General features: G+C 40.5%; 3 protein-coding genes across 11 annotated transcripts in view; 1 reads left to right on the top strand and 2 right to left on the bottom strand.

Annotated features, from left to right (window-relative positions):
• Positions 1–6,776, bottom strand: part of ube2o (ubiquitin-conjugating enzyme E2O) — a 36,987-nt gene extending 30,211 nt beyond the window's left edge. For 2 of the 3 annotated variants that reach the window (XM_024289684.2, XM_024289683.2), the window contains exon 1: positions 6,198–6,776. In XM_024289684.2, the coding sequence (XP_024145452.1) occupies positions 6,198–6,641 (444 nt within the window). In that variant the 5' untranslated portion in view covers positions 6,642–6,776. The remainder of the gene's footprint in view (positions 1–6,197) is intronic. The other variant, XM_024289682.2, reaches the window with a different exon arrangement.
• A 1,243-nt stretch (positions 6,777–8,019) lies between these two features.
• Positions 8,020–12,039, top strand: aanat1 (arylalkylamine N-acetyltransferase 1). The gene is made up of 3 exons (XM_024289964.2): positions 8,020–9,027; positions 9,142–9,296; positions 11,338–12,039. The coding sequence occupies exons 1-3, from the start codon at positions 8,880–8,882 to the stop codon at positions 11,641–11,643; spliced, it is 609 nt and encodes a 202-aa protein (XP_024145732.1). The 5' UTR covers positions 8,020–8,879; the 3' UTR covers positions 11,644–12,039.
• Positions 12,040–13,062: 1,023 nt separating this feature from the next.
• Positions 13,063–26,178, bottom strand: part of LOC112157243 (inactive rhomboid protein 2) — a 41,267-nt gene continuing 28,151 nt past the window's right edge. For 4 of the 7 annotated variants that reach the window (XM_036214098.1, XM_036214095.1, XM_036214093.1 and 1 more), the window contains 7 exons: positions 26,044–26,132; positions 24,633–24,696; positions 23,041–23,135; positions 22,709–22,784; positions 22,541–22,641; positions 22,297–22,450; positions 13,063–14,495 (listed from right to left, as the gene is read on the bottom strand). In XM_036214098.1, coding sequence (XP_036069991.1) covers positions 14,064–14,495; positions 22,297–22,450; positions 22,541–22,641; positions 22,709–22,784; positions 23,041–23,135; positions 24,633–24,696; positions 26,044–26,132 — 1,011 coding nt within the window. In that variant the 3' untranslated portion in view covers positions 13,063–14,063. Of the gene's footprint in view, positions 14,496–20,554; positions 21,091–22,296; positions 22,451–22,540; positions 22,642–22,708; positions 22,785–23,040; positions 23,136–24,632; positions 24,697–26,043; positions 26,133–26,178 lie in introns of those variants that run through there. The other 3 variants (XM_036214104.1, XM_036214105.1, XM_036214094.1) reach the window with 3 other exon arrangements.

Genomic DNA, 26,178 nt, shown 5'->3' with positions numbered 1-26,178 from the left:
CCCCCCCCCCCCTTTTTAGACCTGCCCTCTGTAGCCCTAACTCCCATAACCCTCTCATAAGCCCCAAATCACTGTAATACTCACCATACCTGCAATTTCTTTTCTTTGTTGAGGTGGGCCCTTGAGCTCTGCCCATGGGTTGACTGCACGGAGTGTGCACTGCGTTCAGCCCTCCCAACCTCCTTTTTCCTGGGGGGGCTGGACTCCAAACATTTGCTGTCTAACCCTAACCCTAACCCTGCTGACTACCTCTACAGCGGTCAAGATCGCTGAGAGAGCCACATGAATTCATCCAAGCCATTGCAAAAAGCTGGTACCTCTGAAGGATGAGTAGAAGTGGAAGCCGCCCGGTATCAAAACCCTTGGGTGCTGAAGAAACCAACTAATCTCCTACTCCCAGCTCTACACCTTCACCAGGTCACAAAACCCAGAGCAATGCAGACTCACAGAGTTGCTGTCAGCCTCCTGACACTGCTCATCTGCCCAAGATTTTGTCACCCAGCGAAGGGGGCGCCAAAGCCTCAGCAACTGGACCCAGGCTGGATTTGAAGCTGTCCACGAACAACACACTGCCACTTCCCTTATGGCCTTCCAGAACCGTGTTGCCTTGGACATGCTGTTGGCTGAAAAAGGAGGTGTGTGTGCTATGTTTGGAACCCAATGTTGTGCCTCCATCCCCAACAATACTGCCGCTGATGGAGACCTCACTCATGCTGTGGAAGGACTCACGAAAGAACATTCAGGTGTTGATACATCCATGTGGGACAGTTGGTTGAATATGTTTGTTGCGTAAAAGACCCTTATTTCTTCTATTTTGATTTCACTTGCTGTTTTCGCTGCCATTCTTACGACTTGTGGTTGTTGTCTCATTCCATGCCTTCGTAGCCTCATCCAACGTCTCATTGTTAAGACCATTGAAGATCCTAATAGCCCTGCTTCTATTTACCTCCTACGGGCTCACAGTAATGATTCTGAAATTGATGAGAGTGATGATGAATATGTTGCTTAGATAATTCATCTCCCTTTGCAGTCCCTGCTTATCCTTAGCTACCTGTAGCTTTTAAAGTGTTCGCACTGTAATTGGTGGGACGAGGGTGGAATTTTAGCCCATTGGGTTTTCGCCCCCTCTACAGGCTCTTACAGAGATATCTGTTGAATGACATTTTAGGTTAAAACTGTTATGCAGGAGACTTAAAATTGATGTATTTACAGACCACTGTTCGAGCTCAAGTGTTTCAAGACCCACAACAGGGCGGAAATGTTGAAAATATTTACAAGATTATGTTTGTGTGTCTTGGAAAACTTTGTATGAAGGATATCTGTGTGCACCTGTCTGTGTCCAGCAAGCTGCTGGAATTTCTTTGTCTAAAGCTCTGTGCTCAAAAACAACTCCGTATATGGATTAGTTCCGTGACATCTCGTACCATCTCCTAAAACTGACTTTCTTTTCTGGTTAGTAACGGCCTAGCAACAGATGACATCACTGCTATGTTATGCCCATGTATGGAATTCCTATGTGTGAAACTATATAACTCCCTGTGTGTCTGAACTCTGAGAGAGTGACCCAAAGCAGAGACTACATCTACAGAGCCTGTGTTTTGACTCTCTCTCCCTTTTTGCAAAAAGAATAAACCAAAGAAGAATTTACAACTGGCCTGGTTCATTGGACTTTTAATATAGAAATCTTTCAGAGTCATTCTTGACAATGTATGAACTCAGAATTAGTCTAAAACATCAGTAGATGCCAAATTAGCCAAAAAAGGAGACAGTATGTTGCTAAAATACTAGCTTAGTGCAAAATTTGGCCAAAAAACATCAGCAGATAAAAAAATAGCCAAAAAAGCTAGCACATTGCTAAAATACTAGCTTGATTCAATATTAGCCCAAAAAACCTCATCAGATAATAAATCAGCCAAATAAGCTAACATGTTGTTAAAATACTAGCTTAACTCAAAATTAGCCCAAAAAACCTCAGTAGATGCCGTATTAGCCAATAAAGCTAACACAATGCTAGAATACTAGTTTAACGCGAAAGTAACCCAAAAACTTTGGTAGATAAAAAATAAGACACAAAAGCTAGCATGTTGCTAAAATACTAGCCCAATCCCAGATTAGCCCAAAAAACCTAATCAGAAAATAAATCAGAAAAAATAATCTAACATGTTGTTAAAATACTAGCTTAACTCAAAATTAGCCCAAAAAACCTCAGTAGATGCCATATTAGCCAATAAAGCTAACACAATGCTAGAATACTAGCTTGATTCAATATTAGCCTAAAAAACATCATCAAATAATAAATCAGCCAAATAAGATAACATGTTGTTAAAATAATATCTAAACTCAGAATTAGCCCGAAAAACCCCAATAGATGCCATATTAGCCAATAAAGCTAACACATGGCTAAAATACTAGCTTAACTCAAAATTAGCCCAAAAAACCTCAGTAGATGCCATATTAGCCAATAAAGCTAACACATGGCTAAAATACTAGCTTGATGCAAAATTAGCCCAAAAACTTCATTAGATAAGAAATTAGTCAAAATAGCTAGCATGTTGTTGAAAAACTAGCTTAATTCCATATTAGCCCAAAAAACCTCAGCAGATAATAAATTAGCCAAAAACATTAGCATGTTGCTAAAACACTAGCTAAACTTGAGACCGTATTGTGGTGGAGAATGACGGCTTCCAAATGTTTCTCCGTATTTTTACAGTACATTGACCTTGTTGCCAAGGAAACACAATTTACTACTTAAAAGGTATTATTTGAAGTAGAACCATTTTAAATTCAGTCGTTTTTTCTTGAGATGGCCCAAGAAGATCAAATCAGGTCAAAGTTGTATTTGTTAAATTTACCTTTACAAATGTAACGGACGCTCTGTGGTCATTCTGTTACTCCAACATATTTACTTTTAGATCTCCAACAATAACTATACAGATATACAGATACATTCAAAGCTTGTTTTAAAGTCTTTAAAGTTAACCAACCAGAGCTTCATCTCTGACCGACCTGCAGCAGAACCACGAGTTAAAGCAGAAGACGGTACGGCAGGTGTCCCCGCAGATCTGAGGCCCCGCCCCTTCCTCTGGGGAGCCTGATTAAGATTTCATGCACTGAAAAAGGAGTGAGCTGCAGACGTGCTCTCATTTCAGGACCACTGAAGGAACTGTCCTCAAATGTGAGCTCTGCTGTGGCAGGAACGAGATACTGTACAGGAGCTCTGCTAAAAGACATCAAACCGACTGTTTTAGCACCATAAAATAAGGACAGAAGGAAGCTCCATCCCATCCGTCCCCCCTTCAAAGTACTTGAAACATATTTTTAAAAATGAACAAATCACGTGGACTGAACTGTTCTGATTAGAAACCTGCTTGAACTGCTGCCGTATTCGGAAATAGTATTTGGAGATTTTTAATACAAGGAAAAATACTTTGACGACCCATCATGTGGATACATTCAAGAAGAATTTTTAGTACATTTTCCTGATTCATTTCCATCTTCTTGGGACAAATTAATGGTTTCTAAAAATCATAGCTGCTAAATCAAATCTCAAGATGCAAAGAAAATTACACATCAATAGTTTACTTAAATATAAATATGCAGGACAAAACCTTTATATTTAACCAAATATTTCCTCCATGCATGCATAACACTTAAATAACTAATCAGACTTTTTATATGAAATCTAGTTCCAAAAAACTATTTACATACAGTTGGATTTGTGAAAAAATAGGAACTGAACCTGGAAAAAAAATTTAAAAAGATTTTTCTGTCAACAAAGTGAACTAAAAAAATACTTTCATTGGAAGTTTTTTTCTCAGATCACTTTAATTGATCAAACTCATGAACAGAATAGCAAAATAAACAAAAACAGTTTGATGAACTTTTAGTTTCCATGTGGGTTTGAACCATTCTGGTGGTTTTTCAGAAATCTGACTGATTACCTGGATCAGGTGTGTTTAGAGGGTCTTAAATTATAGGAAATTTGATTTTAAAAAGTTTCACTTTATGTTTTTTTCCCATCTAACCGCCATTTTTCCTGACATTGCTATGCGACTCCAGAGATTATTAGTCCAGTTATTGCAATCTGAAGAAAACTAATTAAGGAAAATTTTTTACATTAAAATGATTGATATTTGACTATTCTGTTTTTAATTTCTATTTTGGTTTAATGCGATCTACTTTGATGGAAAAACTGCTGATTAAAACAGTCCAGTTAGAGCATAAATTGAGGTTTGTGTCTCTCAAATGTGACCACATCAGTTTAAACCGACACTGGAGACGATGCCGAGTGTCCAGAGTTCAACTAAAGACATTTCATGAACCGTTTAATCAAATGGTTCCTTTCTAAAATATCACATCTGTAAAGGGTGGTCCAGTTTTCTCGAGTACCTTCTGTTTAAACGTGTCCAGAAACAACAATTCTGACAGTTTTTGTCTGTCCGTGTAAAAGCAGCTAAAAGCTGAAGAACATCTCAGTCTTTGTGGAACAAAGTGTTTCAGTTTTAATGCATTCTCTTGAAGGCAGCAGGACGTTTTCAGAATAATATCAGATGCTTTTGAAGTTTGACACTAAAGAACTGCCTTCTCCAGAACTAAAATGCTCAGATTGGTTGAATCTGCAGAATCTCCAGAAGAAAATCTGAAGTCATAATTAAAAAAACAAGACAGAAGTGGATGGAAAAACAGCTCGACGTGGAAGTATTTAGAACAACCGTAGAGTGCAGATTGTTCACGAACAGCAGCTTCAGCTTTGTTCTGACTGAGGCTGAATGGACCAGAACTTTACCCGTTTAGGTCCAGAGACAAAGGAGAGCATGAATGGAGCTGGAGCTCTCTTCTTCTAGAGTCATCCTCTGCTAGAACATCACAGATCTGTTCTCAGTTTAACCTACAGATGATGTCAGGTCACCACACCTGTCAGGCACACAGGAACCGAGAGCATCTGACAACTCTAATGTAAACGGTTCTGTTTGATTTAAAAATAACCTTCCTTACAGAGAGTTTCACTCAACTGAGAGATGCCAGACAGAACAGACAGATTCAACTTTGAGGCCCTAAATCACCAAAAACAACGTCACTGCTCAGTTATCTGATCGGACACCAGCTGAAGGTTCTGCTGCAAACGTGACAACCAAAAAGATAAAAAACTGGACAACTAAACGAGTTCTAGAAACATCTAAATCCCCTTTAACGTTAATAAATCCAGTTCATGTCACTCGGTGGTGGAAATCATTTCTCAGAACCAAATTGTGTTGGTTTGGGGTCAAATTGGTAAAATAAATCAACCAAAATTGTAAATCAAACTATTTTTTGTATTTTGGCAGAAGTCTTAAAAAAAAAAAAAAGGGGTGTAAGCTAGCGGGAGAGCAGCTCTCAATTTAAGTGATGGGAAGGGCGGGCGGGGTTGCTCTGCACCAACAATCACAACTCAACTCAGAGCAGAGGCGGATTTTTAATGAATTTCTGTGAAAGTTCTAACCTAGAAAATGACGCGGGTTTCTGAATTTTGGCTAAAAACAGTTTCATCATAATTCGAAGAATACTAGGGAACACTTTGAAAATAGATTAAAAGATGATCAAAGAGGGCCTTTAAAGGGAAAAAGGGTTTAACCAACTGATTTTAAATAGAAAACTAAATATATCCTTAACTGGATTTGAATTGAATTGATTTGACAGAAACCTGCAGCAGCATCTCCATAAACGTCTCATGTTTGGTCCAGAATTCTGATGATTCTGCAGTGACCCGTCATGGAGGGTCATCCTCCACACATGTCAGGATCCTCACTGGAGCTCCAGCCTGACGCCCGGTCACACCCAGCTGAGGGAGGATGAGCTAACCGGCAGGTGTGATGCTCCCGCGGACCCCTGCAGCCACGAGCCCGGTCCTTACCGGCCTGTCAGCGAGGTGAATGCCGGCGTGGGGGCAGGAGCCGCCCGCAGCGGCTGCGGCGGCCGCGGTCTGCTTTAGTCCGCAGAACTCTGATGGGCGCGAGGACGCGAGCCGCAGCGCTAGCTAGCTGCATGCTAGCTAATTAGCCAGCTAGTTTGGACGTTTCCGGCAGATGGGTTAGTTAGCGAGTTAGTGGACCGGTACCTTTGACTAGTTACTGGGTTAATGTGACCCCAAAACACAGGTTCAAATGTCAGCAGCGTCAACCCCGCGGTGAACCGGCAGGACGGTCTTCGGCGCCGCTTACCTTTGTCTCCCTGATGTCCTGCTTCGCTCCTTCGGGGTACCACTGCACGCGGACGAACCCCCGACCGAGGGGGCGACTCGGAGGGTCCGCCGCACTCTCAGTGTCCGAGCCGCCGGGGATACGGCCGCCGCCGCCGCCACCCCCCTCCAGGCCACCGCCGCCTCTCCCGCCGCCGTCGTCGAGGTCCGAGTCCGAGTTGAAATCCTCCTCTCCGTGGATCATCCGCACGAGGCCGAACCGGACTGAGCCGCGATACCGCCCCGAGACCAGGTCGTGCGAGAACAGCAGCCGCTGGGAGCCGTCCACGGTGGGAGACAGAGCCGTGGACGGAGCCTCCGAACCCGGGCTGGCGGCGGGAGAGAGGCCCGCTTTGGTTGATGCCGCCGCCGCGGCGGGAGTTTCGTTCGTCGCGGCCGCCGCATCCGATGCTACGGGCTCCGCCATCGCTGCTGTTGTCAAGGAGTGATGCGAGAGTGTGACGGTGGACCGAGAAAAGCTGGAACCTGGAAGCAGCGACGCACGTGTTTACGTAGCGACGGAGGGCAGTACGTAGCTGACGCAAAGGAGGAGGCGGGGCCCGGGACGCAGTGCCGCCTGTCACCACTGAGGGGCGACGTGAGCCAGAAAGAGAAAAGTTCAAAGTGGAGCTCCACAGGGAGGATCCAAAAATGCTGTTTGACATATATGAACGACATTAAAAATGATCTAAAATCAAATATCATAAAAACATTTATTTATTTATTATGTCCCCCTTTGATACACTTTTAAAAAATACGCATTTAAAACAATTTCAAATGTTTTTCCTCTTGATATAGAGGACCAGAACTAAAAAAAAGTGTTTAAGAGTCATCTAAAATTATTTTCTTTAAAGAATAAAAATTGTGTTTTTAACATGAACGTGTGATATTTTCCTGACAATGAAGGACATATACAAAGACATTTTGGCTTAAAATTGCTTTTTCGATTACTCCTTTATCCAAATCATTGTGAATCAGGAGCAGACAAAATAGTTGCTTGAAAAAGAACTTATTTGATAGATCGGCTGGATAGATCTGATAATGCTCGCCATTTTTGTTGCACCATGTGATGTTAGGCTGGAGGGTGTGAGGGGCTGTAAGGTAGTGGGAGAATGCCTTAATAGATGGGTGATTGGAAGAGGGGCGGGGTTGCTCTGCGCCATCCCGACCAAAACTCAGAGGTGAATTTCTAATGAACTTTGGCTAAAAACGCTTTGAAAAACCATCAAAAAGTGATAAAGTGGGTCTTTAAGTTGAAGATGTTTCATCTCTTAAAGGTTTTATCAATTATTAATACTTATTTTAAACTTTTAAGTTATGAACCCATCATGGATGCACAGTTTAATTTATTTTGGAATTCTGAACAAATGTCGATAGTGAAAGCAGAGCCACACTGTGATTCCAATCTGATCTTTTCTCTCCAGTATGATGCATAACACCAATCAAAGTGGATAAAAATATGCATTTGCACTTTCTGCAAAAAAAAAGAAAAACTTGAAACATATTTCCTATAAAAGCTGAACTTCTAAACTGATCTTAGCTTTGAGTTCAGATAAATCAGTGTGATGGATTTAAGAAATATCGAATATTTCTTTGTGGTCTATAACCCTGATATGATTTTTATTTAAGCTTTGAATCTTTTCAGTATTATTGAAGAAATACTGTATTTATTTACGCCTTATACCTAAGTCTGGAATCCACCACTGATCCCCAGAATCTATTAAATCTAGAATTTTCGAGATTTCTTGTCTTTTCTGTCATTCTCTGCTCAGTTTTTAAATACGTTTGTCATTGAAAATTTAGATGGACAGTTAATGTGTTTCTGTTAAATAAACATGTTTACTGATCCAAACATAGTTTCATTTTCAAGTTTTTTGTGTAAAAATTCACCTTTCCAATCTTAATTCCCTAAATTTTGTTGATTTGTTATTAATTATCTGCATTCTCGGCTCTTGTTTTCCTTTGACCTTTTTGTTTCTTCTTACATAAAAACTATGTTGTTCAGTGAGATCAACACCTTAAATCTGCACCCATGCACGGCTTCACCCCTGAAGAAATGACAAACAAGTTCCCATATCCCATAATCCTCTTATGGATCTGAAAAATAAAGCGCAGAAAAAACGCAAACTCTGCCTTAAGGACCAATGAGGCGCAAACAGGTAAATCTCATCACGAGGGCTGACTCACCTGTCAGAGTTAAAGGTTTATTTTATATGTTCAGAATAAATGGTTAAAATTATATGTTCTGTCAACATTATTAACATTTTGCGTAAATATGTGTGTTTATGGTTAATTGGCGCCTAAATGAATCCGGATCCAGTGTGATGAGCGCATGACGGGGATCACGAACGCGCGTGTCCCCGTTGACCCGGAGGATATAATGTGTTTAGTTGAGGTAAAGTAAGATGTTTATTGTTCAGCTGCTCACGCGGGAAGGTGGGTTTGGTGATCCAGCTCTCAGGGATTAAAGAGCGCCGCCTTTGCGCCAGTATAAAACCCCCACGACGCGCCACCCGCAGCTCCAGTCTTCCTTTACGCGCGGCTGTTTGGTCCCGTTGCGCGCGCGCTGAGCGGATCGTGTTCTAAAGAGGAGGTCGGAGAAGTCGTTGAGGTGATTATCTACCCCGAACGCTTGTTGGCCGGGAGACCCAGTGGACCTTGGAGAATGCCTGCTCTCGGGACGGTGCACTTAACGAAGCCGCTCCACATGCGCTCACCTGTTGCGCAGGGCCGCCGGCACACGCTGCCGGCCAGCGAGTTCCGCTCCCTCAGCCCGGAGGATGCCATCAGCGTGTTCGAGATCGAGAGAGAAGGTAAACTCTGGAGCTTTACGCAAACGGGCCACTTTTTACGCGTAAAGGGCCGTTTTTTACGCGCAAATGGTCACTCTTTACGCGTTAAGTTTCTTACACCTTCTTCTGCTTCAGCTTTCATCTCGGTGTCCGGTGAGTGTCCTCTCCACCTGGACGAGGTGCGTCACTTCCTCACGCTGTGCCCCGAGCTGTCCCTCGGATGGTTCGAGGAGGGCCGACTCGTGGCCTTCATCATTGGCTCCCTGTGGGACCAGGAGCGGCTCACCTTGGTAAGGCGCAGCAGAAAACACCTGGATGGTGGTTTTCCTGGACCCACACGAACGGCTGGTCATTTCTGATCCAGTTTATGGACGTGACCGTTTGAACGCAGCCTCTAAACTGGCAGTCTGACAGCTGAGCCACAAATCTGTTCGCTCCAAGGCGCACAAGCATGGATCAACGGTCTCAATGTGTTATTGAGAAAATCTTTAAAAACAACAAAACTGTAACTCGGGAGAAAAAGAAGTCAGTAAAGATGTGAAAGTTTGGAGATTTTGTTTCAACCTTTGAATTAAAAAATGAAACTAAAGATTTTTTTAAAAAAACACATTCACAGACATGACCGTGTCAAAGTCAAGGCCCGGGGGCCCTCCGGATCCTTTTATTTTTAATGGTCCGATGTTATCCTGACTTATTTCTAACTTGTATCATTTTGACCAAAAAAAAAAAAATTATGGAGAGTAAAATATTGAAAGTTACTTAAGATTTAAATTGATTTATTCTGAAATAATAATCCTGCCTTTTTATTATTCAAAATTATGTTAAAAAGTTACGGTTTTAAAGTTTTACAAATTGGCATTCTATTAGCTTTTTGGATTATTTGGCATTTACTAAGATTTTTTATGGCTATTTTGGAGTTTAGATAATATTTAAACTGGCTATCACCATAAGCGTTTTAGCTATCAGCTTCAGCGTTTATAGCTATAAATTTCAGCATTTTCAGTTATTACCTTAAGCGTTTTTAGCTATCAGCTTCAGCATTTTTTAGTTATCAGCTTCAGCGTTTTTAGTTATCAGCTTCAGCATTTTAAGCTATCAGCTTCAGCATTTTTAGCTATCAGCTTCAGCATTTTCAGTTATCAGCTTCAGCGTTTTTAGCGATCAGCTTCAGTGTTTTTAGCTATCAGCATGAGCATCTTTAGCAGCCAAATTCAGCTTACAGCATTCACACTAGCAATCTGTGATTGAGTTTGACGCCCCTGACTTAGACTGTCTGTACATGAGATTCCAGATGGGCGTAAAGCCAAATTCTCTTTGTCACTAATGAGGCGGCAGCAAAAATGTGTTTTCTGAACTACAAAATTAAAGTTAAATCAAAATAATTGACGTGGAAACGATGATTTTCTACAGTTTTTGTGGATGGATCAACGTTGAAGAGATTTCTAATAACTTTCTCTGAGGAGCAGCTTTGAACTGATGAAAGGATGAAGTTAAGTGGAGATAAACATGGAGAGACTACAGAGCAGAAGTTTGCAACCTGAGGCTCCGGAGCCATATCTTTATGTTATAAAAGTAACTTGTGAAGTAAGAAGTGAGAGAGTAGTAAAGAGGAAAACAATGTAAACTAATTCAAACTTTAACTTATTTACAAACAGTTGAAGGACACTGAGTATCACAAGTTGAACTACAACCTTTTGGTTTATTAGATTTACATTTGATGCACCATCAACAGTAAAATTAACTATTTTTATTTAACCACTGCTGACATTACATTGATTACTTCTACATTTGCGTCACTGAGATGATCATATGAGAGATTGTGTCTTTTATTTTGAAAGGAACTCATGTGAAATGTCAAAAGTTTTTTTTATAGTTTTTATTTTTCTTTTAATGTTGATGTTTTATTCATGCAAAAATGAACAACAGTTCATCTATGGCAAGCCAAAGGGCCAATTTTCACCAGGAAAAGCGCCGTTTGAAACTGGTCATGAAAAACGCTGCACTTTTAAAAAGTAGCACGTAAATTATGCCGTCTTTGGTTGTCCCAAAATGGGCGTAAAAAGCAGCATTTTTCATGGTCAATGCTCCTGTTGTGATCATTGACCCTTTCGGCTTGCCAGAATCTTCTGAAATGTTATTGATTGTGTTAAAAGTCACAGTAAATCAAAGAACATAAAACAGAGCTCTGGTGTTAAAGGCTTAAGGTCTCCTTTCAGAACATGGTTCTGATTCGGTTTCCTTTGCAGAACTTTATCACTCTCAGGTTGAAGGTTTGATCGTTTTTGTCTTAGACCCTCTCAGTGACTGAACTCTTTCCCTGTGGTGCTCCAGGACGCCCTGACTCTCCACAAACCTCACGGCGCCACCGTCCACATCCACGTCCTGGCCGTGCACCGGACGTTCCGGCAGCAGGGCAAAGGCTCCATCCTGATGTGGCGCTACCTGCAGTACCTGCGCTGCCTGCCCTACGTGCGGCGCGCCGTGCTCATGTGCGAGGACTTCCTGGTGCCCTTCTACCAGAAGTCCGGCTTCAGCGTCCTGGGCCCCAGCCAGATCACCGTGGGGCCCCTGAACTTCACCGAGATGTTCTACTCGGTCAGGGGACACGCCTTCATGCGCCGCAACAGTGGATGCTGAACACGGAGGGACCGGTTCTGGATTTACTGCTGGGATCTGCAGAGGCGAGCGCCGCCGAGCAGCGAGGATGGACGTCTGCTGCTCGCCGTGGCTGGACCTGCTCCGCACACAAGACGGCGTTTTACGGCAGCGTTTTTGGCCAGCGATTATTGACCCTTTTGGCTTGACATAGCTCCTTAGCGGGCGGAGGAGAAACGTCAGAGCTGAAAGCAGCTTCTGAGAGGACGCCGTGACGCGTTTTACGAGCAGGAAAACTGAAGAATTGGGTTTTCTTTTTAAGTCACAAAAACTGTTATTTTTGTATTTTTCTAGTTTCCTGGATATTTTTTTAAAACTCGTCTTTATGGAACTACCAAAATAAAAGCCTCTTTTCAAACGAAGACATTACAAAAAGTGGGATTTTTTTTATTAAAACCTGGGATTTTTTCTTGCTTTTGTCATGTGTTGATGCTTTTTTGAACACTCAGAAACCAAAACTTTATTAAAAAAATGATTTTTTTTTCCCTCTAACCTGTCACGAAACTTTCACTTTTTAGCTCCTAAATGAGGTTCTCCGTCATAGTTTTGTTCCTGAAGTTGTTTATTTTGAGTTTTTGAGTCTGATTTCTGTAGTTCATAGACGACCACTTCTTTTGTAGATTCCACAAATAGGAGCTCAATAAACATTTCTGCATGAAGTTTCCAGAGAATCTTTTATGTAAGTGTTGAAAATATTTTTAAATCAGTTTGTAGATGTTTTTTTTAGATTAGAAATGGTTTATTTCAAGCAATCAAGAAAAAAAAAAATAATGAATGTGCAATACAATCAATCATCAGATGTTTACATGCCAAACACGGATAACTAGACATTAAGAGATCGCCTGAAAGGGAGTGGGAGGAAGTGAACTTATATAATCCCGGCTCAACCTTATCATTTCCTTTATTTGTATCATCATTATCCGGTTCGTAACTTAAGATCAGATATTTATATCTTTCCATCATAGATTCAAGTTATTAGGAATCATCAAGTAAGAATAAATCACATGACCATGTAAGTAGATATAACATTATTTGATGCAGATCTATCATCAAAATTCAGACAAAAATGTGCAGATTATTATTTGCTCATAAGAAAATCATTAATTTAAATCAAGTATCAAACATAAGCAAAACTATACATGTGTGATTTGGTTTTTCTAGCTCTCTATATTGCAGAATTACTACTTACTCTGCAGTAATTCTGTGATATTTTTAAAATAATCGCCTGAAACCGTCAAAGCTGGAGAGAGCTTGGAACATGCGTCTGCTCGAGACTCGGAACCGGAAAAAACGTTATTTGGTCAAATCTGCTGCTTTTATGTATTTCTCTTTCTAAACTTGGTAGTTTTTTCATGTCACATAAATGCGCCACAAATAAAGACAAGAAATACAAGCAAAGAATGAAAGAAGAGACTTTTCCGTTTTTATTTCGGATGATTTATTTGTCATGTTTTCTCTCAAACTTTCACGTCACATAGAAAACTCAGGCAAGAACATAACAGTACTTTTGCCCAGAACCTGAAGTTCATTTGACACGTTCCCTTTGCCTCAAATAAATAGAAAAACGTGGATTATTTGGTCCAAATGCAGGCGGAGCGGCGGAGCTGCCACATGGAGTCAGGACTGTGTGAAAAGGCGACTTCGGGTGTTTTTCAGACTGTGGTGTTCTGGGAAATGTCATCTTGTGAGGGCGTCAGCCCCACTGACTGACTAACATAATCCCACTCGGTAACTAAACCCTCCTAATCCCACAAACAACATTTCTGCAGCTCAGCTAACGGCCGAACAAACCCTTCGCTTGTTTGATTTGAAACCACGCGGTTCGTTTGATCCCGTCGTCAACACCAACACTGAGAGCCGGATGTGAACATAAAGACGGGATTACGACAAATTCATGGCGTTTGTGTTTAGAGACAAAAAATCCAAACATGTTTAGTGTAGCTGCGATTCGGGAGGTTCTGATCCGTTCTGGAGCCATGAAGCTTCGGCGTGAACCAGCAGGAGTGCGGTTAAGGCAGCGGGCGGCTTTAGACAGTTCTGGGATGTTTCACTCCACCTGATCCAGCTTTACATTCACACTCCGGACTAACAGCAGCGTTCCTCATTTAACCACGAAGAGTCGGAAACGGTCCTCCCCATCAGCAGAAGGACTTCAGTGAAGCAGGAGGAATGTGATTCGCTTTCTTTGCTGATTATTAAAGGGAAACGATACATTGAATTCATTCTTTTATATCTTTTGTTTCTGAGGCGGATAAAGTCTCTCCAAGTAAAGAACGGCTCCAGACCAACTGAGGATTTGAGGTTCAGAGGAAGTAGATCCAGTTTTTTCTCTTTGGAAGGATCCCTCCAAGTATAAAAAATCTTGATTGTCAAATTCCTGAAGGAAAAGGTCTCGGTCTTGGTTAATGAACCACATGGCCGATGTCGTGGTCAATGTCGTACTTTTCACAGAACTTGCTGGTCAGAGGGAGGCAGGTGAGATGCTCCAGCCAGTGCCAGTTGATGGGGTAGATGTAGAACCAGACGATGAGCGACGCGAACAGGCCCACGTACACCAGCATGGAGATGCCGATCATGATGCGCTTCCTGTACTTGTCGAAGGTCCCGAAGATGATGTACGGCAGGAAGGCGAAGGAGAGCAGCAGGCCGCTGAGGAAGCCGAAGATGTGCGCGATGTTGTCGATCCACGGCAGGAGGCCGCACGCGAACAGGAAGAGGACGATGGCCAGGAGCTTGAGGAAGGCTTTCCAGGGGTTTTCCAGGATCTGCCAGCCCTGGATGAGCTCCACGAAGAGGCACGCCAGGAGGCCGAACTGACAGCCGGCGGGACCGACCTGCAGGAGAGAAAGCGTTACTGAGGGAGCATTTAGCAGCAGAGCGGTCCGAACAACAGACGGTTCTCAGATCAAATCTCACTCATCAGCATCATTCAATTCAATTCAATTCAATTTTATTTATATAGCCCAAAATCACAAAGAGATTTGCCTCATTGGGCTTCAAAATATAAACAATTGTTAAAAACTAAACAGACTACATAAACTGGTTATCCCTGCCCTTAGACCCTCCCTCCCGGTAAGGAAAAACTCCTAAAAAACCTGAGTCAGGAAAAAAGAAGAAACCTTAGGGATTCCCGATTCCATCACTTCAGAAAAGCTCCAAACTTCAGATCACGACTTCTACTCTCAGCAGAATTTCACAATAAATGCTGCATAAAAAAACATCTAAAATAAATACTGATGTAAAAATGAGCTGAAAAAATGTTATTTAAAAGAGTCATTCCAGTTTCCAGCCACATTTCAATGAGTCGCTGTGTCTCATCGCTGCTCTGTTTACATCCCATAATGCCTGGCTACAGTCCAGTTGTTCAGCTCCGAGCACAGAGTCTATTCAGAGCGAACTGGAATTCAGTCTGACTGGAAACGACCCGAGACCACCGTGACAGATGAGTGAGAGAGCGGTTCCTGGTTCTGGACCAGGGTCTGTTTGGATTGTTCAGATGGAAAACTTGTTCTGGATAATCAAGAGAAACAAACTCTGGTTCACTCTAAGAAGACCAAATGTCTCCAGTCGGAACACATCCTGTCTTTGGATATGAAACACTGTCACATCTTTTTCCATCTTGAAACTGTCGGACGCCAGCAGACGGGGCTTGTGGGTAACGGACTCATGCTGAAGCAGATCTGAGCAGCGCAGATTTAATCTGATTATGAACTCTGAAGACTCTTCTCGGGACTCGTCAGACCAGTCGAGGACAGCAGCGACGGCTGGTTACTTCCTGTTTCGGGTCACAATCACTCCGAGTGGTGATTGTTTGAGATCCGGCTGCACTGTGGGTCAGCCGGTGAACGGGAGCAGATTACGCTGACGTCAAAGCTCAGTTTGGACACTTGGCCCGCTCATAAACAGATGGCTAATCTGTGAAGGCGTTAAACAGAGGCAACCACAAAAAGAGCTGGCCCCGCCCCCTCAGCTTCACGCCGCACAGCAGGAGGTCACAACACCAAGTCTGATGCCACAGGAAAATTAAAGTCCCGTAAGCGGTCACACAGCGAGGCGTGAGAAACTTGTTCTCCTCATTTGACCCCTCCTCTGGGGGAGTGGTGAGCTGCAGACACAGCTGCACCCACACAAGACAATAGATTCAAATCTAGTTTTAATTAGCATCATTTAAATATGCTTTACTGTTACTTTCAGTCTTTGAAATGAAATTTCACATTAAAATGAATCAGCAACATCTAAGATACTGCAGAGAAAGTCTCGAGTTTCTCTGTTTTTCTAAACTATTATTGTGTTAAAATGATTTTGCATGGAGCATCAAAGTAACATGATGATTTTTTAATATGTATAAATAAGTTTTTTTGTTACATTCTGTCATTCACATTTATGGTTTGATTTCTTCGTAAACATTCAAACTGCAGTGATTCTCCTGCTCCTTTCTGAACGTTTTTTGGAACGTAAAAACTCAATCACACTCTCAGCGATTTCATCAATCTTGGTATCAAGACGTTCAGCTCGTTCAGGACATTACTGCTTATATTTTTGGTATTCATAAAGTTTTTGAAATATTGAGAAAATATGGCCAATAGGAAATGAATGAGAAAGTCTTCAAGTAGATCAGCAACAAGCCTTTAAATATATTCATGAGCTGTTTTCATCTTTTATTGTAATAAAATATCTTTTAATCCTTTATAGTAATATTTTAGCAACAGCGTTTTTTTTATCTAATTTGTTATCTATGGGCGTTTTTAGGCTAATTTAGAGTTTAGCTTTTATTTTAGCAACAGGCCAACGTTTTTTGACTAATTTAGTTTACTGACGAATTTTAGNNNNTTATTTGATTGATATCGTTTTTAATATCGTTATCGCACAAAATGAAAAAAACGATATCACAATATGAAAATTCCCATATCGCCCAGGCCTAATTTTAGCATCAGCGTTTTTGCCTAATTTTTTTCTCCTGACTATTTTTAAAGGCTCATTTAGAATTTTGCTTCTATTTTAGCAACAAGCTAACATTTTTGACTAATTTAGTACTGAGGAATGTTTGGGAGTGTAGCTAGTACTTAAGCAACGAGATAGTTTTTTTGGCTAATTTGACACCTACTAAGGTTTTTTGGCTAATTTGGACTTTAGCTCATATTCCAGCAACACAATAAATATACTTTTTTCAAAATTGGCAAATATTAAATATTTTTAAGCAATTTTACTACAAATTTTGCAGAAATTTAGGTTAACTTCTGCACTATTTCATAGTACTTTATCAATATTTCCAGTCTTATAGCAAATTTAACATTTCGCAAATAGTTTTAGCATTTTCAGTAAATCCCTTCAGGAATTAAAGTAAATTGTGTTCCCATTTTCAGCAATAAGCTTCAGCATCTTCATCGACTACTTTCAGCAAAAAGCATTCACACTAACACTATGGCAGGTAATGTAACTTTTCTAGTATTTAATCAGATGATCTCATAACAGTAGAATAAACTGGTTTTTAACCACTCATGATCTGATACTAAATTACAAGACCTGATGGGTTTTATTAATCCTCCAAAATGCAGATGACAGAGTAAAAGGAGGATAAAGTCTGTAGTCAGAACTGATTATTATTAGAATATGTTTAAATCATCTTCTCCTGCACAGCAATACATACAGCTTCAGTTCAGAAGCAGAATTCTTAAGTTACTAAACTACATCATTTTTGACTGAATATAACGTGCTGCAGTCGGTGTAAAAGGAATCAAAATTGCTGCATAGCTTATTAAAAATACAACACTGCTTTAATGTAATCAATGCAAGTATTTAAAAGCTACATGTATAAATAAAATGCCTTAATGGCCACAAAAACCTAAATAAAGTGATTTTTTTTAACAGTGTAGTAAGATTTTGCAGCTCCTGCTCAGTTTTGTCAGTAAGAAACGTGGACCAAACCATTCTTTAGCGGTTGCAGACGGCGCTTTAGCTGCTCCATGAATGACATCATTCATGCAAGTGGAAGGAATATTTACATCGAATCCATATCGGACTTTAACATCTTGTGCACACATGTCAAATGAAGCTATAATTGATATTTCAAAAATAAATCAAACTCAATTATTGGTGGGAAATCTAAATGATTCTGATCCAGATCTCAGAGATCAACCCTCCCTGTGATTATTGCCAGGATTGAATGAATAAACTCCAGGCTGGCGTCTTAAAAGAGAATAAATATAAAAAGAAATAAACTAATCCAAAAGATCCGGCTCCCTGAAGAGTCATAAATCCCGTCTCTAGTAGAAAACAACATACTGTACTTCAGGCTAATCCGACAAAGATTAAACCATTATCTAATTACAGATGATAATTAGAAATGATTAAAACATGACTGACTTTAGTGATAATGCTTGATAAAGTAAATAGGATTATTATTTTCTTTTTACTTCACGAACATCCAAAAACATCATATTTAAAAGAAATGAGACAAAGGTTTGAATCCAGGAGCCGTTTTCCTCTCATCCCATAATAAGCGTCGCTGTGTGAGTCATTTTCCATGACTTAACACCTGCAGGATAATCCACCTAAAGCACAGGTTTAAGTGGACGGCCGTGTGCGGCGGCGCCGTGTGCTTCCTGCGGATATTCTGGGGGTGTGAAGGCCACAGAGGTGAAGAGCAGAGCTGGACGCAAACGGACGGACGGCGTGACAAAGTACTGAAAGTTCATCATAAGTACTGAAAGTTCATCATAATTAGGGAAAAAAAAAGGATTATTTCACAAAAGTGAATGATGCTTCTTTAGAAGCTGAAGGACTGCATGTTTGGTCTGAAACGTTTACTGATAGTGACTGATAGTGTTTATGAATGATAAACATAAGAGGACAAAACCAGAAACCTGTCACAACGCAAAAGAGAAACCGATTGGCTGAACTGGTTGGAAGATGATGTTGGATATTATTGTTTTCAGCTCGTTTTCTAGAGACATTAAGTCTCATTTTTTTAATTGGAGATCATTGTTGCTAATATTTTAAAACAACTAGTTCATGTGAAAGTCTTTCTTTGCACAATTTCAGCCGAACTAAAGTAATAAACGATGTTAGAGTGTGATGTCTGTCACCGTAGAGGATCTTTGTACATTTGTGTGTAACAGTAGATTTTATGTGTTCCTGTTAAAATGAAAGCAGATTTATGCTAGCAAGAAACAGAGCTATCATAATCAGACGGGGGGGAAGAGGAGATCAGGGGCGGAGCTACTCAACTCAGCACCAAAGGCCACACCCACCCGAGAAGATTTTTGGAAATAGAGGCTTCAGATCAACATGAAAAATGGCTTTTTAACACATTTAGGTTTCGGGACTCTTCATAATCATAATTAAAACACTAACAAGAACATTAAAAATAAACAAAAAATGTAATTACTCCTCCATAGCAGTATCGGGAGTAAAATCGTTACTAAGGAATTTATAAGTTAACTAAGTGAGTAATCTAATTACTTTTATCTCCATTGCAACACTGTTATAGTTACTTAGCATAACTTCTACCGCGTTATTCCAGTTTATTGATTTAATCGGCTGTGAGCACTCTCTTTTTCCTCATCCACAAATGTCTACTGTGTGACGTGGGGGGAGTCAAACTTGAGATTCTGATTGGTTAAGGAAAAAGTGGGCGTGATCATACTGATGCGTTCTGGAAATAGAATGTTTTAATGACTCTTAATGAATACGAGGAGGAGGAATATTTAGGAGAAAAAATGTGGAAGTTGTGTCCCAGTACAAAGAAAATATTTTAATCCAAATATATTTAGTGATTATTAAATAATATAACAATCCACTGCGTAGACTTGTCCACCGAGACCTGATCTGGTTCACTTTTTGCGGTTTCGCCAATTCATTTTTTTGCCCATTTTGTGCCTGCAGACGCTGACAGACCGAGTCCACTAGAGCTGGGTATCGATAATAATTTACAGAAACGATTCGATTTGATTCACAAGAGCCTAGATTGATTTGATTCCAATATTTTTTATTCTTTTGATCCTCTCAATTCAATTTGTTCAATTCAATTTTGAGTTTATGCATTTAGACACATTTGCTTAGAAATACATGAATAATCTACTATATGTTTAGAATGAATTTATATTAATCTGATCCAGTTCACATGTTGTAAGATGTATTAGTGAAATAATGAGATTAATATCATACAGTTACATGGATTCTCTAAAGGACAAAAATGTTCAGATCATTAACATTGTGAACATTGTTCTGCTTCTCCTGGAGGACGTTTCAGTTTGGCCACTAGGTGGCGATCACGCTACAGCATTATACCAGAAGAAGAAGAAATAATGTTTTTTTTTTTTTTTATGAGCAAAAAACTGTATTTTAGACCACAAATAGCTACTTTTAAAAATATCTCCTTATAAGAGTTTGTAAAATTGATGCCTGTGAGTTTATAGAATGTTCATTTAGTCAGTAATGTATGTTTGGGTCGACCGAGTGTTAGCCTTAGCTGTCCAATGGGAAATCCCATTATATGTTAGCATCAACTAGCGGACTTTAGCTTTATGTACTAAATCGATTTCTATTTTTATGAAGTGATTATTGGTCTACTAAGTTTAAATTGATTCAAATCGATTAATCAATTTTAATCAAGCCAGCACTAGTATCCACCCACAGGAGCAGTGGTGAGACCTGAACATTCGGGATAATTTCTTGGAGGGGAAGCTGTGCAGAAGAGGCCGAGTCTTGTGGGAAAACAGGAGGATTCATTCATTGTTTCTCAGAAAGACTCTTCTTTTATTGAGGGAAAGTAAAGTTGCTTTAACTATGACTCAACAGCCTGTTTGGGGGTGTTAGGGTTGGGATACTCTGAATGGGTTTTACACTAAAACAAAAGTTCTTGCAGAGAATAAAGCAATAAAGGTAGACAGAATCTAATTAGCAGTTTTAATCAGAATCCTTCCCGCTCGGGTTTAATCTCATGTGCCAGTAAGATTTCTTCAACTTTCCTTCAGCAGGACGTACTGGACGGGATTACGGCGTTTACAAGGCTTTGTCCCGTTGACGGGATTGAGTCATCATGAGGTGTTTGGAGAGGAACGCCCGCGGTTCCTTTCCTTCACTAACCGGTTTTCTATTCCCAGAACTCCTCACTTTATCCCTGCAAACCCATTAAATTCACATCCTGATTAGCGTCGCTCACTGTGGTGTCACATCCGCTTTTTAACAACTCTCTGAAGAAGTCTGGAAGTTTCTTGTGGCTTCATGCAGCTTCCACTCTGAGACGTCCAGCGCTCTGTTCACACGACCTCGTCAAACGGTCACATGTGACGTGAAGCAAAGCCCTCTGGGAACTGGCACGATCAAATTCCAGAGAGTTGGCAGCAAACGTTTAGCCTCCTCCAGACCGGGGCAGGCAGGTCTGCTCTGGTAATCCTCTGCAGGAGAAATTACCTGAGCTGGACTAATCTGAGGGGCAGGAAGTGAAAGCACAAGGAGGAAACTGAAGTTCTGAATCACCGCGGAGACGACAGATACACAGAGTGGAAATGAAATCATCTACAACAGACTGAGGAGGCAGAAGAGCAACGTGGGTGAAAAGGAGCCCTGCTGAGCGGCGGATAACGTGCAGTCACCCTCTTAATTCATTCAAATGGAATTAAGAGATTTGGGAGGTCAAAGCTGTGATTACACGTGCGCCAGGTGTGAGCTGAACAAGTGTGAGGGAGAGGCTCAACGAAGCACAAAGGAAGTGAGAAAATTCAGCTTTACTTTGTGTGAAATAAATACAGGTTTGAGCTATTTACACTTTCCCTGCAGGTTAAAGTTTTTCTGCTGGAATGTTCTGACTTTAGAAAAGTAATCCCTAACAAACTAATATCCTAAATCGCGTGTCAAAGTCACGGCCCGGGGGCCGGATCCGGCCCTCCAGATCATTTTATTTTATTGTTATTAATGACCTGATGTTAGCTTGAGCTTGTTTCTGATTTGTATAATTTTGACAAAATATATTTTTATGGAGAGTAAAATATTAAAAGTTATTTAAGGTTTAAGTTGATTTATTCTGGAATATTATTCCTGCCTTTTTATTATTCATAATTATGTTAAAAGGTTACAGCTCTAAAGTTTAAAAAATTGTCATTATGCTAGCTTTTTAAACTATTTTGGCATTTACAAAAAAGAATTTGTAGGCTGTTTGGGAGTTTAGCTAATATTTCAGCTACATGCCAGCTGTTTTGGTTAAATTAGTTTTCAGTTTTTTAGGCTGTTTTGGAATTTAGCTATTTTTTCATGTTCTTTTGGCTAAGCTAAGTTTGTTTTGTTTTGTTTTTTAGGCTAATTTGGCATTTAGCAAATATTTTAGCATGCTATTGATTTCAGCATTTTCTTCAGTGGCCAAATTCAGCTTACAGCATTCACACTAGCATTATTGCAGATAATGCTTTATATCTAGTTCATAATTATGCTAAAAATGTACAGTTTTAAAGTTTTAAAAATGCAGTTTTAGTGTGTTCAATAAATGTTTATCCTTTTCGGCCCATGACCTAAAGTGAGTTTTGGATTTTGGTCCCCTCTGCGATTGAGTTTGACACTCCTGTCCTAAATTATGTTGTTTTTAAAATAGATTTAGTCTGTTAGCCAGAAACTCCAACAATAGCAGTACAAAGTCCTCACCTCAGCTCTGTAGGGCAGAAACAAGGCCGATGCCAGGTTTCCGGTGATGCCGCTCAGGAGGTATATGACAGAAATGCGGCCCCAACCGGCCAGCTTCTCCAGGTCCCTCAGGATGGTCATCTGGAACACCACGGACACGGCACAGTGCAGCAGCCTGCAGAGACGGACCGTGTCCAGACTCATTCCGCGCACAGATAAAACCGCCATTGAAATGGGTAAATAATGACTTCAGGAGTCTTCATACCCAGCATGGAGGAAGAGAGACAGCCAGAGTCGATAGACCTGATCGGGGATGTCTGGGTTGAGGAAAGGCAGCAGGCCGCACACTTCATCCAGACAGTGGACCTGTGTGACAGCGGGCTCTTCAGAACCAGGCGGGAACAGAGTCCACCGAAACATGAGCACACTCTACCTGTGAGCACAGCGTGGCTTCTTCGTGGAAGTAACCGTGCATGAAGGAGCAATACTCTCTGGTCGTGATCTCACATCTGCAGCACACAGGAAGAGTTTGTACATTACATACTACTCTGCCACAAAGTACAAAGTATTCTTCCTCTTTAACCCTTTAACACTTCGCTGATATGTTTCAGCTGATTCTGACATGAAGAAAAGTGCTGGTGTTATGTTAAATGCACAAACGGTTGAAGAGTTATGGTGGTCAAAAGAATGTCAACACTGGAGCTAAAGCTCTGGTGTTTAAGGATTAAATAAGATATTATATGTGATTACTAAAATATTCTCTACCTGCCCTTAGTTCCGATGCAGCAAGGCCGGCCTTTGATGGTACAGTCCATGTTTTTGTAGCCGGTGTGGTTCCACTTCTTGGGAAAGGTACAGATCTGGAGGAAGACAGGTGGTGGTTTGTAGAGGAAATACACCTTTGATAAAGAAGATGGCGTCACACGAGGATAGTCTGGTGGACTCTGAACGGAGCGGAACATTGATTCGTTTCCTCACTCTAGATCACATGTGTCAAAGTCACGGCCCGGGGGCCGGATCCGGCCCTTCTGGTAATTCTATCCGGCCCTCCAGATCATTTTATTTTATTCTTATTAATGACCCGATGTTATCTTGTGCTCATTCCTAACTTGAATAATTTTGACAAAACATATTTTTATGGAGAGTAAAATATTCAAAGTTATTTAAGGTTTAAGTTGATTTATTCTGGAATAATATTCCTGGTTTTTATTATTCAGAATTATGTTAAAAAGTTACAGTTTTAGAGTAAAAAACTGGCATTCTGCTAGCTTTTTGGATTATTTTGGCATTTACTAAGATTTTATAGGCTATTTTGGAGTTTAGCTAATATTTTAGGTACATGCTAGCTGTTTTGGCTAATTTCATTATTTTTGTATTTTTTTTATTTAGGCTAATTTAGCATTTAGCTAATATTTTAGCAGGCTATCAGCTTCAGCGTTTTTAGCTATCAACTTCAGCATCTTCAGCGGCCAAATTCAGCTTCAAGTATTAGCAGGTAATGATATCTATTTAGTTCATAACTATGTTAAAAACTCTGGTATTAAAGTTTAAAACATTTAGTTTTAGTATGTTCAATAAATGTTTATCTTGTTCAGTCCGCGACCTAACGTGTGTTTTGGATTTTTGCCTCGTGTGCGATTGAGTTTGACCCCCCTGCTCTAGACTATTGACTGTATACAAGAACTGGACTGGGTGACCCCTCCTATCCTTTAGCGTTCCAAACAGGAAGTACCTACTGGCTCCAACAAGCCTAAATCTTATAGACTTCTATTGAGAGAACAGCTGTTACTCATCATTCATTTTATCAGAACAACCACTGTCGCTTTGTTATCTTATTCTAAACATTCATAAACTGACCAATCAGGTGCCTTCATAAAAGGAGGTGGAGCCGTTCAAAATGTTTGACAGATTTGTGTATGCCGCTTTCAAGTCGTAGGGGTGTGGCCTTCCAACGAAGCTCCTGATTGGCTAGAGGGGTCACCATAGAAACGTTGACTCAGACCAACTCGGACCAATGTGAGCTGATGCATAAAATTGGCAACTAAATTGACTTAGTTTGGTTGGAGCTAAACCATCTTCTACGGATGACATCACACTCACTCAGTCCAGTTCTCATATACAGTCAACAGTATGAACATCAGACTGGAGTGAGAGTCTGGAAAAGCAGCAGCTTTTGTTTGGGGCAGTAATGCCACATGGTAGCACAAATTAACAGGAAGTAAAGACATTTGGTTAACTCGTGTATCAAGACTCGTTTGAACCAGAAACCAGGTGAGAATAAAAAATACACTATAGACGCTCTGAAGGAACGAGTGTGAACCAAACTCGATGCTTCCGACGGGACTGGCGCTCCTTACCGGCCACTTTGTGATGTCATCTGGCCACGTGTGAATCTTGGAGGAGGCGGGCTCTTCGCAGATTCTGATCACAAGAAGAAGAAGAAATGTATTTCTATAAAACTCTTCAAAAGTAAAGCCCACAAAGTGCTTTACAAGGCATAAATATACATGTTATCAAATAAAATAAAACATCATCGGTTAAAAAGAATAAAGATTAAAACGAGTAAAAGGCAGCTAAAATTCTGTCTGAATAAAAATGTCTTGAGGTTTTTAAAAGAACCAACAGATTTCAGTCTCATGGAGGGTTAAAGGCTCAATCAGAACACAGGTTTCTGAGTTGTGGTTGGGAGATGGAGCATAAACAACCAAAGTGTAGTTTAATGAAATGGATTTTCTGTTTAGCTGCATAATTTGTTTCAGTTTTCTGTTGTTTTAGCTCAGGGGTCTGCATCCTGCTGCTCTTAGATGTGACTCTTAGACTCCTTCATTGTGTCTCTCTGGTTAATAAAGAATAAAAACAACGATAATTAAGGCACACTGGAATATACAACAGATTTTCTATTTTTTAAGGATTTTTATTATGTTTAATGGTTTAAAAAATATGGTAAAAGTCATTTAATTAGCTCAGATTTCTGACTGAGATACACCACATAGTAAAATAGTTGAATAAACTGATAAAATAAACAGACTTTTTTCAAACCACTGTTGACACTAAACTACCTACAACCACCTTTGCTGCATTAGGATGATGCTATGTGATACAGGGTGTCTTATTTTGAAAGGAATTCATTCATTTGGAGGAAATATTATTTTCTATTTATGTTTATGTTTTATTAATGCCAAAAAACAGCTTATTTATAAAAATGATGAAAGTAACATTAACATAGATGTAAATGAGTGATTTTATTTTTCTAAAGGGTGAAGTCAGACTTTGTGGCTCCTCCAGAGTCGTGTCCAGTAAAAAATCCACTCTATTGACTCTATAGGAGCTGAAGGTTGCAGACTCCTGGTTTAGTTGTTAGAAACTCTGAATAAAAGAGACCGTTCAAACGTGTTGCAGTCCTGTATAACTCTGACTCATTAAATAAAGACAGGGGTGGATGTATAGCAGGAACAGAATTGGGCCAAGCAATGAGCCTTGTGGTACACCATGGAGCAGCGGAGTGACTGCAGTAAAACAGTGAAAGGTTCCTGAAGGAGCTCTGTACATGTTCAGGTGTGAACCATCCCTCCTAACAAGACTCCAACACAGGTTCAAAGTATCAATGAAAGTAAAATCCTTCTTCCTGCACATATTTTAGCTACGATGTGGATAAAGTGTTCAGCTCCATGATTGATGTCTTGGAGAGGACCAGAAACAGATCAGTACATCGAGCAGCACCAGCCCGTCCCAACAGACGTCAGAATTGGATTTGATTAGATTCTTCACCTGGGATCCTGATGACAGACGGATCCCGACGACCTCTGAAGTCCGTCCACGGTTTCATTGCTCCACTTCATGAAGGTCGCCAGCGTGTCCTGAATTCAAGAACCACAGTTTGAAATGAACATCAATCAAACGTCA

Source organism: Oryzias melastigma, linkage group LG1 (genome assembly GCF_002922805.2).
Source record: "Oryzias melastigma strain HK-1 linkage group LG1, ASM292280v2, whole genome shotgun sequence".
Classification (NCBI taxonomy): domain Eukaryota; kingdom Metazoa; phylum Chordata; class Actinopteri; order Beloniformes; family Adrianichthyidae; genus Oryzias; species Oryzias melastigma.
The sequence above is the reverse complement of the archived record's forward strand: the minus strand, read 5'-3'. Positions and strand labels throughout refer to the sequence as shown.